The sequence below is a fragment of the Theropithecus gelada genome, chromosome 16 (genome assembly GCF_003255815.1).
Source record: "Theropithecus gelada isolate Dixy chromosome 16, Tgel_1.0, whole genome shotgun sequence".
NCBI classification, from domain to species: Eukaryota; Metazoa; Chordata; class Mammalia; order Primates; family Cercopithecidae; genus Theropithecus; species Theropithecus gelada.
In genome coordinates, this window is record NC_037684.1 from 9,099,656 (window position 1) to 9,117,355 (window position 17,700).

The 17,700-nt window shown below is 46.5% G+C and overlaps 1 protein-coding gene across 3 annotated transcripts in view; it reads right to left on the reverse strand.

Moving 5' to 3' along the window:
* Window positions 1-360: 360 nt before the first annotated feature.
* RAD51D (RAD51 paralog D) overlaps window positions 361-17,700 on the reverse strand; it is a 22,903-nt gene continuing 5,563 nt past the window's right edge. Inside the window, exons 4-10 of one of the 3 annotated variants that reach the window (XM_025361417.1) lie at window positions 9,278-9,359; window positions 8,899-9,033; window positions 8,297-8,392; window positions 4,028-4,118; window positions 3,828-3,898; window positions 1,784-1,948; window positions 361-1,617 (exon numbers count right to left, since the gene is read on the reverse strand). In XM_025361417.1, the coding sequence (XP_025217202.1) occupies window positions 1,534-1,617; window positions 1,784-1,948; window positions 3,828-3,898; window positions 4,028-4,118; window positions 8,297-8,392; window positions 8,899-9,033; window positions 9,278-9,359 (724 nt within the window). In that variant the 3' untranslated portion in view covers window positions 361-1,533. The remainder of the gene's footprint in view (window positions 1,618-1,783; window positions 1,949-3,827; window positions 3,899-4,027; window positions 4,119-8,296; window positions 8,393-8,898; window positions 9,034-9,277; window positions 9,360-17,700) is intronic. The other 2 variants (XM_025361416.1, XM_025361418.1) reach the window with 2 other exon arrangements.

The following is a 17,700-nucleotide window of genomic DNA, read 5'->3' on the forward strand; positions in this document are numbered from 1 at the left end:
CCAGCTTCATGTATTGCTTCTTACTGTGGTTGCAGGAATGTGCCAATCACCCATGGTATAAAGATACTGAAGATTAATTTCTCCTGGGGTCTTCTGTAAAAGCAAGCCTAGGGGAACCCAGGCTTAGGCTTACCAACCCTGTCCTCAATCCAACCCTGGTGCCAGTTTGCCACTCCTTCCCAATCCTCCATGGTTCTATCCCTGCTGCATTCATCACCTCTAAATGTCATTACTTTCTGAGTGTAACTCTGACCTTCCTTTCCTGCAGCCAAGACATAACTGATTAATTACACAACAGGCTCTCTAACCAAGAAAGACGACCTTCCTTTAAAAGATGTGGCCAGTAAACAATCCTGATCATTTCTCTACTTTTCCTTTTATTTTCCATTCCCTGGTGTCCTCCTCCCCTCCCAGCCAGGGTCATGGCTCTCAGATGGATGGCCACAGTGCTGGTAAAAGACAGGGGGATTATTTCATACACTAGGGTACTAGCTGTGGTACAGCTGGCAGGAAGAGAGTTGTAATTATATTGCCTCTTGGAGCCACCAGCAATGAATTTCTGCATAAAGGACTAGATTTGCCATGTATTATTTACGTCAGCATCAATTTTCCCAGCTGGCTCTATTTACTGTGCAAATTCTCCTCTGCCTGTTTATGGGCAAGGCACCTCTGAACCCCATGGTTCAGCACCTCTGGTTACGCTGTACTGTGGAGGGGCCCCACAGGGCACCATGCATATTAAACGAGTGGCCGGATTCACCAGGGAGTGGTGCAGGTCATATCCTCCCTTTCTGTTAAATTATATCCCTGGGACTGCAGCGAGCCCACACGTTCTCAGCTAGTCACGGTGAGGCATGCAGGTCTGAAACCAAATCAGCAAGAGGAAAGGAGGAATAAACTGTTCTTTGGGCCTCACTGGGGGGAAACTGAAAAACAACCTTCTAAGGGGAAATCAGGTGGCTCTGGGGCTTGGGGAATTGCCTTTCTATATTTTTAAGAGCAAAACAGAGATAAGGAAGAGTATTTCATTTATAAGCTTATTTCCACTCAGTAACTCAGAGACAGAGCTAAGGAAGAGTGGGCCCCCATTTAACAAATGGAAAGGCAGAGACAAAAAAAAAAGCAGCAGCAGCAAAGGCAAGTTAGAGGCTTTCCCGGCTTCGCCACTGTGATAGGAGGGAGCACAAGACACAATGGGGATGCACAGGGTTATCCATCCAGTCGCCAGCATGCCTCTTCCGAGATGCTCCCAGCCAGGGTGAACTTGGTTTCCACTGGAAACATACACGTCAGAAATAAGGGAAGGAAATACGGCACCAGTATGAATTTCTGGGTCCTCACACTGCAGCATCCTCTTTCGCCTGTGGTTTATATGCTTACAGAGAGTGAGGCCAAGGAACCCAAGATGTCTTTTCTGGCCAGCCTGAGAACTTCTGTAGTCACCAGTGCCAGGTGGCAGTAAACAGCAGGCACTGGGAAGAAAAGTTGGGAGGGGTCCCTAATGCTTCCCTGTTTCCCAAACAACAGCACGGGTCATGTCTGATCATCCTGTAATGTGGCGCTCTGCTCTGAGGTCCCCCAGGTCCCAATGTCTACCATCTCCTGGAAACCTGTTGGCTGGAAAAATAGGAAGGAGTAAGTGGAGTTAAGCAACCCAAGTGGGTAGCTTCTTTAGTTGCAAGGTTTCAGCCTCTAAAGAGTTCTTCTCGAAGACATCTGTGGGTATGGAAACCACCACCCTCCAGGGCCCAAGGTTACTGGTATCTTCCTGGGGTTGGCTCACCTGTCGGGGAGATTTGGTGAGACACGCCATGCGCCGGCCAGCTGATGCTCCTGCTCCCTCGATGGTGTCCAGGAGAATCCGAGTGCTGGGCACAAAGCTCCAGGAGCGTCCGAGGGCAGGTTTTAGCCTCCCGCTGTCCCTGTCTCGAGTTATGTGGTTGGTCACCTGCAGCAGAAACAGACTTACAGATCCATAATGCTAGTATATCTGTTACTACTGCTTCATTTTACAGTGAGGAAAACAGAGGCCTAGCACAGAGAAATAACTTCCCCAAAGTTACAAAGCCTAATGGCAGGTCTGGAACTAGAACCTGGGCCTCCTGACTTGTGCCCTGCGCTTTCCACTAAATCTCGATGCCTCAGGTTTGACCCAAACCAGAAGGCAATGGGGCACATGTCGCCATGTTGTCCAGGCTGGTCTCAAACTCTTGAGCTCATGCAGTCCACCAGCCTCAGCCTCCCAAAGTGCTAGGATTACAAGCGTGGGCCACCACGCCCGGCCACTCAGTCTTTAAAAGGAAGGAAATTCTGACACATGCTACCAAGTGGATGAACCTTTAGGACATTATGCTAAGTGAAATACGCCAGTCACAAAAAGTAAATACCATATGATTCCATGTATATGAGGTTCCTAGAGTCGTCAAAAAGCATAGATACAGAAAGTAGACTGGTGGTTGTCAGGGGCTGGGGAAGGGGGAAATGAGTTATTTTTAATGGGTACAGAGTTTCAGTTTTACAAGGTGAAGAGTTATAGAGATGGATGGTAGTGATGGTTGTATAATGTCATGAATGTATTTAACACCACCGAACTGTATACCTTAAAATAGTTAAGGTAGTAAATTTTATGTTATATGTATTTTACCACAATAAGAGAAGTTGGAAAAAACATATAGCCGCTAAAAATTACATTTGTAAAAAAAAATTTTAAAACATAGGAAATGGACTCAGATGGTATTTTTTGTGTTGTTGTTTTGGTTTGTTTTTGAGATGAGGTTTTGCTCTGTTGCCCAGGCTGGAGTGCAGTGGCATTATCACAGCTCACTGCAGCCTAGACCTCCCAGGCTCAAGCAATTTTCCTGCCACCGAGGCCACCTAGTTTTTCTATTTTTTTGTAGAGGTGGGGTTTTTCCATGTTGCCCAGGCTAGTCTCGAACTCCTGGGCTCAAGTGATCCACCAGCCTTGGCTTCTCAAAGTGCTGGGATTACAAGCATAAACCACTGCACCTGGCCTATTTTTTTTTTTTTTTTTTGATGAGGTTAGTTTAGTTAAAAAGCTGGTTAAGAGTGGGCTCACACCTGTAATACCAACACTTTGGGAGGCTGAGGCGGGTGGATTGCTTGAGCCCAGGAGGTCGAGCTGCAGTGAGCTGTGATTGTGCCCCTGCACTCCAGCCTGGGCAACAGAATAAAACTCTATCTCAAAAAAAAAAAAGAAGAAGAAGAAAGTTGACTAAAAGTATAAGTAAATATGTAGAAAAAGTATTGTATGGAGATATGTAAAAATATCAATATGGTTTCTGTGGATGTGGAGATTGATGACAAATTTGAATCTTATATTTGTTTTTTATCTTTTCTATGAGAAGCATGCAGACTTTAAAAAAACTACCTCATAAGCAGAAAAAGTTACTTCAATAGCAAAAAGATCCATTTATATGAAGTTCTGGAAAAGGCCAAACTATTGGGATGGAAAACAGATCAGTGGTTGCCTGGGCCTGGGGAACCTTTTGGTGGGGTCACAAGACTGGATACAACTATATCCATTAGTCAAACTTCAGACAAGGAGAAAGGTACTCTATGTAAATTATACCTCAATAAACCTTTCTAAAAAGAAAAAATGTAGGAACAAAACAAAACAAAACAAAACAACAAGACAATTCCTGATTCCCTTAGCTATTTATGGTGCAAAGCTGTAGCTGACCCAGGGAAGCTGGAATATGTCCCTTTCCTAAAGGGCCACTTTGGGGGTTCAGAAGCTGACATTTAAGGGAAATAAAAAGCTAGCAATAACTAGAAATCAAGTTCATTGGCCAAGTCTGCTTCCTCACCACCACTGCCATGCCAAGGTCCCGGGCCAGGGTCTTCAGCTCTCGGGCCAGCTGCATCATCAAGGCCAAGCCTGCAGGAGGAGGAGAAGCAAAGAGGCAGGGCAGCGGAAAACCAGGGACGGGGCTGGCCAGAGACCAGACTCCAGAGCTGGGAGGCGAGGTCACGTTCCACTGGCCCCAGGCTCTGCCACATGACTCACCTTCCCTCTGCTGACCTCCCAGAAGTGGGGAGACCACCGCAGTGACCGAGTCCACCACCACCACCTTCATAGTTCCTGAAGAACCAGTCACCTGAAGGAATGTAGGGGAAGCACTCATGAACCTGTCGGCCTCTAGGACACATTACAGGACAAGCTTGCTCTTCTATCTAAAACTAGTAAGAAATAGTCCCCCTCATCCCAAATACAGCAGGCTGCACGGGCATCACAGAATGTCATCAGCAGCAATGTCTCCCTCGTCCCATTGGTATGTATAACAGACTTCAGTGAAGACTTGGGTAGAAAGAAAGGGTTTAAATCACAGCACATCAAAACTACACTAAAGTGGCCAGGAGCAGTGGTTCACGCCTGTAATCCCAGCACTTTGGGAGGCCAAGGCAGCGGATCACTTGAGGTCAGGAGTTCGAGACCAGCCTGGCCAACATGGTGAAACCCCATCTCCACTAAACATACAAAAATTAGCCGGGTGTGGTGGTGCACACCTGTAATCCCAGCTACTTAGGAGGCTGAGGCATGACAGTCGCTTGAACCCAGGAGGCAGAGGTTGCAGTTAGCTGAGATCATGCCATTGCACTACAGCCTGGGTGACAGAGCAAGACTTAGGGAATTTATTTGGAGGCATTTTAGATATGGAAGATGAGGACTGGAGGCATGATCTAGAAGGAGACAGTGAAGTAAAGAGAAGGCTAAACTTGGCCGGGCGCGGTGGCTCAAGCCTGTAATCCCAGCACTTTGGGAGGCCGAGACGGGCGGATCACGAGGTCAGCAGATCGAGACCATCCTGGCTAACACAGTGAAACCCCGTCTCTACTAAAAAATACAAAAAAAACTAGCCGGGTGAGGTGGCGGCGCCTGTAGTCCCAGCTACTCGGGAGGCTGAGGCAGGAGAATGGCGGGAACCCGGGAGGCGGAGCTTGCAGTGAGCCGAGATCGTGCCACAGCACTCCAGCCTGGGCGACAGAGCGAGACTCCGTCTCAAAAAAAAAAAAAAAAAAAGAGAGAAGGCTAAACTCTTCAGCCAAGGAAGTTAGGAATTTGAGGTTAGTAGTTAGCAGGACAGGGGAAAGAAGGGAGGGAGTTGGGCCGGGTGCAGTGGCTCAAGCCTGTAATCCCAGCACTTTGGGAGGCCGAGACGGGCAGATCACGAGGTCAAGAGATCGAGACCATCCTGGCTAACACGGTGAAACCCCGTCTCTACTAAAAAATACAAAAAAAACTAGCCGGGTGAGGTGGCGGGTGCCTGTAGTCCCAGCTACTCGGGAGGCTGAGGCAGGAGAATGGCGTGAACCCGAGAGGTGGAGCTTGCAGTGAGCTGAGATCCGGCCACTGCACTCCAGCCTGGGCGACAGAGAGAGACTCCGTCTCAAAAAAAAAAAAAAAAAAAAAAAAAAAAGGAGGGGGTCGGAAAAGAAGGGCCTTACCACCATGGTGGGAGGCTGGACACAGGAAAGAGATGGCTGCTGAGAGATCCATGACCAGAGGTCTCAGTACTCTACATGGGGCTTTTAGGGTAGTGTAGTTTTCAGTTAATTTTTTTTTTTTTTTTTTTTTTTGAGACAGTCTTGCTCTGTCGCCCAGGCTGGAGTACAGTGGTGCTATCTCAGTTCACTGCAACCCCCGCCTCCCAAGTTCAAGCGATTCTCCTGCCTATGCCTCCTGAGTAGCTATGATTACAGGTGTGCACCACCACACCCGGCTAATTTTTGTAATTTTAGCACAGATGGGGTTTTACCATGTTGGCCAGGCTGGTCTCGAAATCCTGGCTTCAAGTGATCTGGCCACCTTGGCCTCCCAAAATGCCGGAATTACAGGCATGAGCCACCATGCCTGGCCTGGTGCCATCTTTCTAACCATAATTTTCTGTCTTTACACAAGAAGGAGCATCCTCCTGGTTTCCCTGGACTTAAACTGTTTTTGATGCTTCTTTTGTCTTCTCCCTTACTTCTTATATCCTGATTCTGGTTCTTTTTCTTTTCTTTTCTTCCTGTCTTTCTTTCTCTCTCTTTCTTTCCTTTCTTTCTTTATTTCTTTCCTTTCTTTTCTTTTCTTTCTTTCCCTCCCTCCCTCCCTTCCTTCCTTCCTTTTCTTTTTTCAGGGTCTTGTTATGTTGCCCAGGCTGGTCTTGAACTCCTGGACTCAAGCGATCCTCCTGCCTTGGCCTTCCAAAACATTGGGATTATAAGCGTGAGCCACCGCTCCCAGCCTCAGATTCTTTTTTTTTTTTTTTTTTTTTTTTTGAGACGGAGTCTCGCTGTGTCACCCAGGCTGGAGTGCAGTGGCGCGATCTCGGCTCACTGCAAGCTCCGCCTCCCGGGTTTACGCCATTCTCCTGCCTCAGCCTCCGAGTAGCTCGGACTACAGGCGCCCGCCACCACGCCCGGCTAGTTTTTTGTATTTTTTTAGTAGAGACGGGGTTTCACCATGTTAGCCAGGATGGTCTCGATCTCCTGACCTCGTGATCCACCCGCCTCGGCCTCCCAAAGTGCTGGGATTACAGGCTTGAGCCACCGCGCCCGGCCCAGCCTCAGATTCTTTTTTTTTTTTTTTTGAGACGGAGTCTCGCTCTGTCGCCCAGGCTGGAGTGCAGTGGCCAGATCTCAGCTCACTGCAAGCTCCGCCTCCCGGGTTCACGCCATTCTCCTGCCTCAGCCTCCCAAGTAGCTGGGACTACAGGCGCCCGCCACCTCGCCCAGCTAGTTTTTTGTACTTTTTAGTAGAGACGGGGTTTCACCGTATTAACCAGGATGGTCTCGATCTCCTGACCTCGTGATCCGCCCGTCTCGGCCTCCCAAAGTGCTGGGATTACAGGCTTGAGCCACCGCGCCCGGCCCAGCCTCAGATTCTTAACCCCTAGAAACTGTGAGATAAAAAATACATGTCTTAAGCCACTAAGGTTTTAGTAACTTATTATGCAGTAATAGAAGATATACCATCTAATGGTCCTACAGTAAAAAAATACAGTCTTCTGATCTGGAATTGAGAGATTTGGGCTATACGGTTAGTTCTTGTCCTAAATATGTGGTCAATTTTGGTCAACTCACTTCACTTCTCTGGGCTTCACTCTTCTCATCTCTAAAAGTGAGATCAGCACTACTCAGCATCACGTCTCAACAAACTGGTGGGTCATAACCAGCTATGACTTCTGAGAAAAGTATTTGTTCAACATTTTTTTTTTTAAAGACAGGGTCTAGCTGTGCTGCCCAGGGTAAGGTACAGTGGCATGATCATAGCTCACCGCAACCTCCAACTCCTGGGCTCAAGCAATCCTCCCATCTCAGCCTCTGGAGTCATTAGGATTACAGGTGTGGGCCACCACTTCCTGCTTGTTCAACTATTATATGTTCTAAAGTTTGTAAAAATCGTCGACTTTATATATAGTTGCGGGGATGCCTGCGCGAACATGTCATGCTTTGGGGTGAGAGGAAAAGTTTGAGACGAACTATTCTATCTTTAAGGTATCCTCCACATCTAGTCATTTATAAATCAGTGCACCAAATCTTGTCTAAGCACCCAACATGAATAGCAAAGTACCAACCCAAATGCCATTCTAAATCCTCCCCGTTAAGACGACTCTGAATGTGTTCGGGCACTGGGCAGAAATCTGACTTCAGGGATGGTGGGCCCAGGCCTTAGTCCAAGATACACACATAACTCCATTTTGGCCAACTAGATGTAAGGGGAAGAGGGACATATTAGTGGGCTCTGGAGAAAGATTCTTCATCCCTGATAAAAGGGAGGAGGTACAGAAAAGAACCATCTATCTTTTACTGCCTTGAATATGGATGTGGATGTGTGAAGACAAGATACTTGGAGCTTCCGCAGCCTCTTTGCAACCGTAAGGGGAAGAACAAGAAAATCAGAGACACCAACTGTTGCCCTGATAGCATGGACCTGCTAACCTCCAACTCATGTGACATAATTAAATGTCCTCAAGGTTCAAGTCTCTGTCAGACAACCTCTATTACTTGGCAGCTAAAAGTATTCCTCACTCACCTAGTGGGGAATGCAGAGATAAATATGACATGATACTTCCATTCAGGGGGCTTTACTGTTCAGCAGGGAAGATGAACATGTAAACAATGAGGTATGTGATTTAGGCGCTTGGGAATTCCATCCTGGGAGTAGCAAGCATAGTTGGAGTCACCAAATTGCACATCTGCATTTCCAAACAGTCTGTAGTAGGACACCTGCCCACAGAGATAGCACCTGGCAAGCTGAGTTAACCAAGGAGGGGCAGAACAGCAGGCTCACCTGCTGGGCCACAGTGCCTCGGAGCTCCTGCAGCACATCCAGCATCTGGAAGATGTCAAACGCATGCACCACCTGGATCCTCTGGAGAGCTTCTGCCTGAAGGGGTGGAAAAGAGAAGCAAGGGCTTTGGATAAGAGGGAGTAGGGGGTCGAGGTAAGGCTGAGAAGGAAGAGGCACCTGGATGCAAGGATTCAGGTCCGGGGTGGCAAATGAGCTTTGTCTAATGGGCCAGTTGTCATGGTGGTGGCTGCCTGGGTGCTGAGCTGTAAAGTACTCAAACTCAGGAGGAAAGAGGGATATGACTGATTAGTGATGCTTCTCATGGGCGAGAAATGGACTGGAAACACAAAGCTCGGTGTTTGCCAGCCCTGGTTTAGGGCATGCACAGAGCTAGGAGGGTTTCCTGGAAGAATCGGTGTGAGTAGCATCCCAAAAAGGATGATGGTATCAACAGGGGTGGCTTAAGGAATACGGGATATATTAACAGAACAGCAAGTTTGAAGGCAAGGAATGACTATTCAACCCAAATTCTTACAATGTTAAGGGGTAATGGGGTTTTCTTGTGTCAGAATCTCAATGGAACCCAGCATCCTGCCCCTTACCTGTTCCTCCTCATCCTGGGTTTTAGTCTGAAGCAGCTGGAGGAGGCGGGAAGCTGTCAGCCCTCCATTAGAATCTACATATAGGATGTTTTGCTGCAGGCCATGGGCCACATTTGCTGCCACACATAGACATACCTAGGGGTGGGGGCATTGGATGAACTTGACACTTCAGAGAGGGTCCAGAATGGGAGCTCCCCACCAAACCTTGCCCAGATTCCAGCAACACAAATGCGCTGAGTCCAAGCCCCATTCCTCATCACCCATCTTCTCTCTGTTGGGCTCTGGACTCATCAGTATGCTGAAGCTCCCCCAGGGATCCTGGGCTATGCATCTACCACCCTCACCCTCAAATCCTCCTGACTGCTGGCCTCACGTGTACCTGAGTTTTGCCGCTACCTGGGCCTCCTACAATTTCAGTCACTTCTCCAGTATAAAGACCAGCATCAAGCAGTTTGTCCAGGCTGATGGCAAAAAAGAAGAAAATCAACACAAGAGGTTAGTAGGAAGAGAGGGGAAAAGGTACCAAGAAGAAAAGTAAGACATTCCTTTCAAGCACTGGTTCTGTCTTTGAACATCACTGGCTAGGAGGCTTCTCCTGATGTTTTCTTCTGGGAAAGAGGGAATGCCCAAATGTTCCTTCTCTGGTCTCTCTTCATCCCTCCATTCTTAAAGATCAGCTTTCCAGAGAGGCCTCTTCACCCCATCAGAAGGTCCTCCTTTCATTTTTTCATCTCAGGCCCTGTGGGTTTCCTTTTTTTTTTTTTTTTTGAAATGGAGTCTCTCTCTGTTGTCCAGGCTGGAGTGCTGGAGAGCAGTGGCATGATCTCTACTCACTGCAAACTCCACCTCCCAGGCTCAGGTGATTCTCCTGCCTCAGCCTCCCAAGTAGCTGGGATTACAGACGCCCGCTACTATCCCTGACTAATTTTTTAAATTAGAGATGGGGTTTCACCATGTTGGCCAGGCTGGTCTCAAACTCCTGACCTCAAGTGATCCACCCGCCTCGGCTTCCCATAGTGCTGCAATTACAGGCGTAAGCCACCAGGCCCAGCCGTTTGTGGGTTTCCTCGATAGCATTTCCCAAAATTTGTGTTTTTGTTTTGTTTTGTTTTTAAAAAAACTTTGATGGTGGCATGCACCTGTAGTCCTAGCTACTTGAGAGGCAGAGGCAGGAGAATCGCTTGAACCCAGGAGGTGGAGGTTGCAGTGAGCCAAGATCGCACCACTGCACTCCAGCCTGTTGACAGAGCAAGACTCCGTCTCAAAAAACAAAACAAAACAAAACAACAAAAAAACCAACTTTGAGATAATTATAGATTCCCAGGAAGTTGCAAAAAGTCCATGAACCCTTCACCTGGTTTCCCTTAATAATAACAATTGTACTACAAAATGTATTGTACTAGTCAGGGGCCTATAGTCCCAGTTACTTGGGAAGCTAAGGTGAGAGGATCACTTGAGTCCAGGAGTTCAAGTCTAGACCAGGCAACATAGCAAGACCCTTTTCTCCTTAAAAAAAAAAGAAAGTACTATAGTATATCACAAGTAGCAAACTGATGTTGGTACTATCCACAGAGCTTATTCAGATTTCACCAATGTTCCTAGCATTCAAGCACGTACGATGTGTCTAGTTCTGTGCCATTTTATCACATATGTAAATTTACACAACCGCTATAATCAAGATACAGAACATTTCCATCACTATAAGTCATCCTCCTGCTACTCTTTTATAGCTACATTCCTCCCAGTCACCCCAATCCCGAACCCCTGACAACCACTAATCTCTATTATGTTATTTCAAGAACAAAGTTATGTACATAGAATTATACACTATGTAACCTTTGTGATTGGCTTTTTTTTTCTTTTTCTTTTTTTTTTTTTTTTGAGACGGAGTTTCGGAGTTTTACTCTGTTGCCCAGGCTGGAGCGCAGTGGTGCGATCTCAGCTCACTGCAACCTCCACCTCCCAGGTTCAAGCAATTCTCTCTCAGCCTCCCGAGTACCTGGGATTACAGGTGCCCACCACAACGCCTGGCTAATTTTTGTATTTTTTAGTAGAGACGGGGTTTCGCCATGTTAGGCAGACTGGTCTTGAACTCCTGACCTCAAGTGATCTGCCCAATACAACCTCCCAAAGTGCTGGGATTACAGACATGAGCCACTGTGCCCGGCCCTGCAATTGGCTTTTGTCACTCAGCATCATTCCCTTGAGATCCATCCCAGTTGTTGCATATATGGATAGTTCATTCCTTTTTATTGCTAAAAAGTATTCCATGGTATGGATGTACCACACTTTATTTAACCATTCATCCATTGAAGGCCATTTGGTTGTTTCCACTTTGGGGCTATTATGAATAAAACTGCTATAAAGCATTTTTTACAGGTTTTTGTCTAACCCAAGTTTTCACATCGTTGGGATAAATGCCCAAGAATACAATTGCTGGGTGGTATGGTAAAGCATTATTAATTTTATAAGAAACTACCAAACTATTTTCCAGAGTGACTATGCCATTTTACATTTCCAGTAGCAATGTATATATGAGTAGTCCAGTGTTTCCACATCCTCATCATTTGGTATTATCACTATTTTTTTATTTTAGTCTTTCTGATAGGTATGTAATAATAGCTCATTGTGTTTTTAATTTGCATTTCCCTAATAGTTAATAGTGTTGAAATTTTTTTTCTTTTTTTTTTTTGAGATGGAGTGTTGCCTAGGATGGAGTGCAATGGCACGATCTCGACTCACCGCAACCTCCACCTCCCGGGTTCAAGCAATTCTCCTGCCTCAGCCTCCCGAGTAGCTGGGATTACAGGCATATGCCACCATATCCAGCTAATTTTGTATTTTTAGCAGAGACGAGGTTTCTCCATATTGGTCAGGCTGGTCTTGAACTCCCAACCTCAGGTGATCAACCAGCCTTAGCCCCGCAAAGTGCTGGGATTATAGGCATAAGCCACTGCACCTGGCATTTTTTTTTTTTTTTTTTTTGAGATACGGTCTCACGTCTCACTGTGTCACCCAGGCTAGAATTCAGTGGCATGATCACAGCTCACTGCAACCTTGACCTCCCAGGCTGAGGTGATCCTCCCACATCAGCTCCCAAGCAGCTGGGACTACAGGCATGTGCCACCACACCCAGCCAACTTTTGTATTTTTTTGGTAGAGACAGGGTTTTGGCCACGTTGCCCAGGCCAGTTTTGAACTCCTGGGCTGAAGCAATCCGACCACCTCAGCCTCTCAAAGTGCTGGGACTACAGGTGTGAGGCAGCCCTTGCCCATTTTCTAATTGAATTGTTTGATTTTTTACTGTTAGGTTTTAGGAATTCTTTCTCCATTCTAGATACAAGTCTTTTGTTGAATACATGGCTTGCAACTATTATTCCCATTCTGTACTTCTCTTTTCATTCTGTTTTGTGCAGCAAAAGTTTTTAATTTTGATTAGGCCCAATTAATCAAAAATTTTTTCATGGATCATACTTTTGGTGTCAAATCTAAGAACACTTTGCCTAGACTTTCTCCTGTTTTGTTCTAAAAAATTACACAATTTGGTTTTACATTAAAGTCCATGATCCATTTTCAGTCAATTTTTATATAAGGTATAAGGTTTAGGTTTATTATTGCATATTTTTAACCTACGATGTCCAATAGCCCCAGCAACCTTTGTTCAAAGGCTGTCTTTCCTCCATCACGTTGTTTTTGTACCTTTGTCAAAAATCAATTGTGTGTAATCCCAGCATTTTGGGAGGCTGAGGCGAGAGGATTGCTTGAGCCCAGGAGTTCGAGGCCAGCCTGGGCAACATAGTGAAACCCTGTCTCTACAAAAAAATACAAATAGGCTGGGCGCGGTGGCTCATGCCTGTAATCCCAGCACTTTGGGAGGCCAAGGCGGTCGGGTTACCTGAGGTCAGGAGTTTGAGACCAGCCTGGCCAACATGGTGAAACCCCATCTCTACTAAAATACAGAATTAGCTGGGCGTGGTGGCATGCACCTGTAATCCTAGCTAGTGGAGAGGTAGAGGCAGATGAATCAAACCCGGGAGGCGGGGGTTGCAGTGAGCTGAGATCATGCCATTGCACTCCAGCCTGGGCAAAAAGAGAGAAACTCCAGCCGGGCACGTTGACTCATGCCTGTAATCCCAGCACTTTGGGAGGCCAAGGCGGGTGGATCACCTGAGGTCAGGAGTTCAAGACCAGCCTGACCAATATGGAGAAACCCCGTCTCTACTAAAAATACAAAAAAAATTAGCTAGGCCTGGTGGTGTGTGCCTGTAGAATTGCTTGAACCCGGGGGGCGGAGGTTGCGGTGAGCCGAGATCACGCCATTGCACTCCAGGTCAGGCAACAAGAGTGAAACTCCATCTCAAAACAAAAAAAGAGAGAGAGAAACTCCGTCTAAAAAAAAAAAAAAATATACAAATACAAATAACCAGGCATGGTGTCCCATACCTGTAGTCCCAGCTACTTGGGAGGCTTGGGGTGGAAGGATTGCCTGAGCCCAGGGAGGTCAAGGCTGCAGTGAGCTGTAATAGCACCAGTACCCTCCATCCTGGGTGACAGAGCAAGACCCTGTCTTAAAAAAAAAAAAAAAATTAGTTGTATATACTTGTGGAGGTCTATTTCTGGGTTCTCTACTCTGTTCCATTGATCTGTGTCCATCTGTCCCTTGGCCAATACCACACTAGGCTTAACTGTGTAGCTATATAGCAAGTCTTAACCCTGGGTAGACTGATTCCTCCAACTGTCCTTTTTCCAAATTGTTTTAGCTAATCTAGGTAAAATTGGTCTTTCCGTAATTATTAGAATAAGCTTGCCTATGTCTACAAAAAAAAAAAAAAAAAACCCTTGCTGGGATTTTAATAGAAATTGCATTAAATTACAGATCAACTTGGGGACAATTGAAATCTTCATTATGTTCAGTTTCTCAATCCATGAACAAAGTACATGTCATCCATTTATCTGAGTCATCTTTGATCTCTTTCATCAGCAATTTAAAATTTTTCAGCAGGCAGATTCTACACATGCTTTGTTACACTTATACCCAAGTATTTCATTTTCTCCGAAGCAACTATAAATGGTATTGTGTTTTTGTTTGTTTGTTTTGTTTTTTTTTGAGACAGTTTCACTCTGTCACCCAGGCTGAAGTGCAGTGGCGCAATATCTGCTCACTGCAACTTTCGCCTCCCAGACTCAAGTGATTCTCCTGTCTCAGCCTCCCGAGTAGCTGGGATTACAGCCACCCACCACCACGCCCAGCTAATTTTTGTATTTTTAGTAGAGACCAGGTTTCACCATGTTGGCCAGGCTGGTCTCAAACTCCTGACATCAGGTGATCCACTTGCCTCAGGCTCCCAAAGTGCTGGGATTACAGGCATGAGCCACTGCGGCTGGCCAATAAATGGTAGTGTTTTTTATTTTAGTTTCAACATGTTCATTGTGAGTAGAGAAATGCAGTTGATTTGTATGTGTTGATCTTGTATCCTCACTAGTCCTAGGGGTTTGTCATTATTTTTTATTTGCTTGTTTTTGTTTGTCTTGGTCATCTAGCTGAGAGCTCTATGGGGCAAGGACTGGGTCCTATCCCTATTGCATCCCCAGCACTAGCACAGTGCCTGAAATACAGGAGGTGCCCAATAATCATTCTAGAAAAATGAGTAATAGAAAGGTGCTATCACTTTTATTTAGCTTCTGTATCATCAACACTGGCTGTGAAAGACTTGGGATAAACCTCATGATATGCCAATTCCTAATCCAGGTTCTGTCCTTCAACCACATGAAACAGGTCACCACCTACCCTCCACGCCCTGCCCTATCTCTGGACTGAAGCTTCTTCCCCACGGCCTGTACCAATGCCTGACCACATGCGTCCCTTTCCTAGCCCTAAAATAACCTTCCCAGGTTCCCGTCCTTGAGATGGTTCTTGAAGACCTCCCATGACCTCTCTGTATACAGCAAGTAGCACTTCAGTAAGCACCTGGTCCATTTTTTCTTTCTTTTTGAGACAGAGTCTCACTCTGTCACCAGGCTGGAGTGCAGTGGTGCGCTCTTGGCTCACTGCAACCTCCGCCTGGTTCGAACAATTATCCTGCCTCAGCTTCCCGAGTAGCTGGGATTACAGCACCCACCACCACACCCGGCTAATTTTTATATTTTTAGTAGAGACGGGGTTTCGCCATTTTGGCCAGGCGGGTCTCGAACTCCTGACCTCAGGTGATACGCCCATCTCGGCCTCCCAAAGTGCCGGAATTAGAGGCATGAGCCACAGAGCCTGGCCCCCATCTCTTTTAATTCCAGGGACCCCCACGATTATACCCACAGGTTCCTACCAGTCAAAACATTCTGGTTACCACTCTAGCCCGTGGCTTCTTGAGATAATTGTGCTCACCCCGTCTCTGTTTAATAAGCATCCAGCCTCTGCCACTCCTGATTCCATTCATCCCATTGAGATCAAGGGAACCCCAGTGTGGTCCCCTGACTAGGTGCATTAGCAACCTTTAAGGAATAGCTAGAAATGCAAATTCACAGCTCCCCTCCCCGAGACCTACTGAATCAGAAACTCTGGGAATGCAGCCCACACTTGAAACTTGGGTTTCAACAAGGCCTCCAGGTGATTTTGATGCACGCTCAAGTTTCAGAACCATTAGACTAGAGTAGTTAGTCTTAATCCTGCCTGCACATTAAAGTCAGAGGAGTTTTTTAAAAAAATGCCTATATCAGCAGTACCCAAAGTTGTCTGCACATTGGATTCACCTGGGAGCTTCAAAAAAAATACTGATGCCTGGCCAGGCATGGTGGCTCATACCTGTCATCTCAGCACTTTGGGAGGCCGAGGTAGGAGGATTGCTTGAGCCCAGGAATTTGAGATCAGTCTGGACAACATAGCAAGACCCCTGTCTCTACCAAAAAAAAAAAAAATCTTTTTAATTAGCCAGGCATGATGGTGAGCACCTGTAGTCCCTTCTACTTGGAAGGCTGAGTGAGGCAGGAGGACTGCTTGAGTCCAGGAGTTCAAGGCTGCGGTGAGCTATGATTGTGCACCCCTGCACTCCTGCCTGGGGAACACAGCAAGACCCTGTCTCTAAAAAACAAATTAAAAAATTAAAAAATACTGATGCCTGTGTCCCACTCACAGTGAATGAGATTAATTAGTCTGGGGGAGTCTTGGACTTTATAATATTTAAAAGAGTCCTTAGGTGATTCCAATGGGCACACAAGTTTGGGAACCACTGGCCTAGACTAATTAAGTTAGAATTTCTAGAGTTGGAACCAGAGCACGAATCTCTCTCTTGAAGTTTCCCAGATGAATTCCAACATGCAGCTGGGGTTGAACAACTGGTGCTGACTCTAGTCAAGAATCAACCACATCCTTGGCTGTGAAGATCAGTCTGTATAAGCTATTCCCAAATCCCCTTCTAGCCAGCTTCTCACCTGAGTTTCCATTCCATGCCTCTCCTACTGCCCAGAGGAACTTCCTACCAATATGTCCCTATCACCTCTAACTCCGCATGTCAATAGGGAGAGACCCCTGTCTTGCCCCGTAAAGCAGAAGTACACCTGGGTTTTACCACTGACTAGAATACAGGTATTTCTGGGACTTACCCTCTGCCTTTCCCTCTGAACTGCCTTTTAGCCATTCTTTCAGTCATCCATTCACACACCACCTCAATGCCTCATACTTCCTGAGTCTTATTCTAAAATGAGGGGACTCTCGGATGAACAGACCTAGCTCTGGCCTGTAAGGAATAATCAATCTCCCTCATCAACATAGCTTTTCCCAAGGTACATTACACGCTATAACACCCTGTAAGGAATCACTGCACCTCAGCACTAAAGGCTCTGAGGCAGCCTACAACAGAGAAACCTGTTTAATTTGGATTAGTCAGGCATTTCTCAAACTTTTGACTACAGAACTCCCCTCCTCCCAAGTTTTAAAGTTACACCATTAACTGTCCATAGCACACCATTAGAAAGGCTAGAGACCGGGCACAGTAGCTCACGCCTGTAATCCCAGCACTCTGAGAGGCCAAGGCGGGCAGATCACGAGGTCAGAAGATCGAGACCATCCTGGCCAACATGGCGAAAGCCGATCACTACTAAAAATACAAAAAATTAGCCAGGTGTGGTGGCATGCACCTGTCGTCCCAGCTACTCGGGAGGCTGAGGCAGGAGAATCACTTGAACCTGGGAGGCGGAGGTTGCAGTAAGCTGAGATTGCGTCACTGTACTCCAGCCTGGTGACAGAGTGAAACTCAGTCAGGAAGGAAAGAGAGGAGAGGGGAGGGGAGAGGAGGGGAGGGGCTAGAAACCTGGTGAGTCAGCTTTGATTCTTCATAATATATTCCTCCTGGTAGTAGGCCTTGTCACAGTTCCTCTTCAACAGGTCTCCCACTAGGACCAACAGGTCCTAGATTGGACTCACACACCCCGGGCCAGCACTGCTAGGGCCCTGCTTGGCCTCTGCCACCCTTCCACCCTGCACACCTCTACCCCACTGCCTATAACCCTGCTTTCACAATGGCCTCCCGCTTCCAGGGAGGCAGCCCGGCAGATGAGTTAAGAGCCGCATTCTTAGACTTAGGAGTGTGACAGGCATGACCTTAAATAACTGGTCTGCCGTTTGCTAACTGCACGATCTTGAGCAAGTCATTTAACCTGAGTCCCAATTTCTTTGCCTTTAGAATGATGATTTATTTATTAATTTTTTTTTTTTTTTTTTTTTTTTTTTTGAGACAGAGGCAACGCGTTTAGCAAAGACGGAGTCGCGGGGTTCAAACTTCGCCCACTGCAACCCCCCACCTCCGGAGTCAG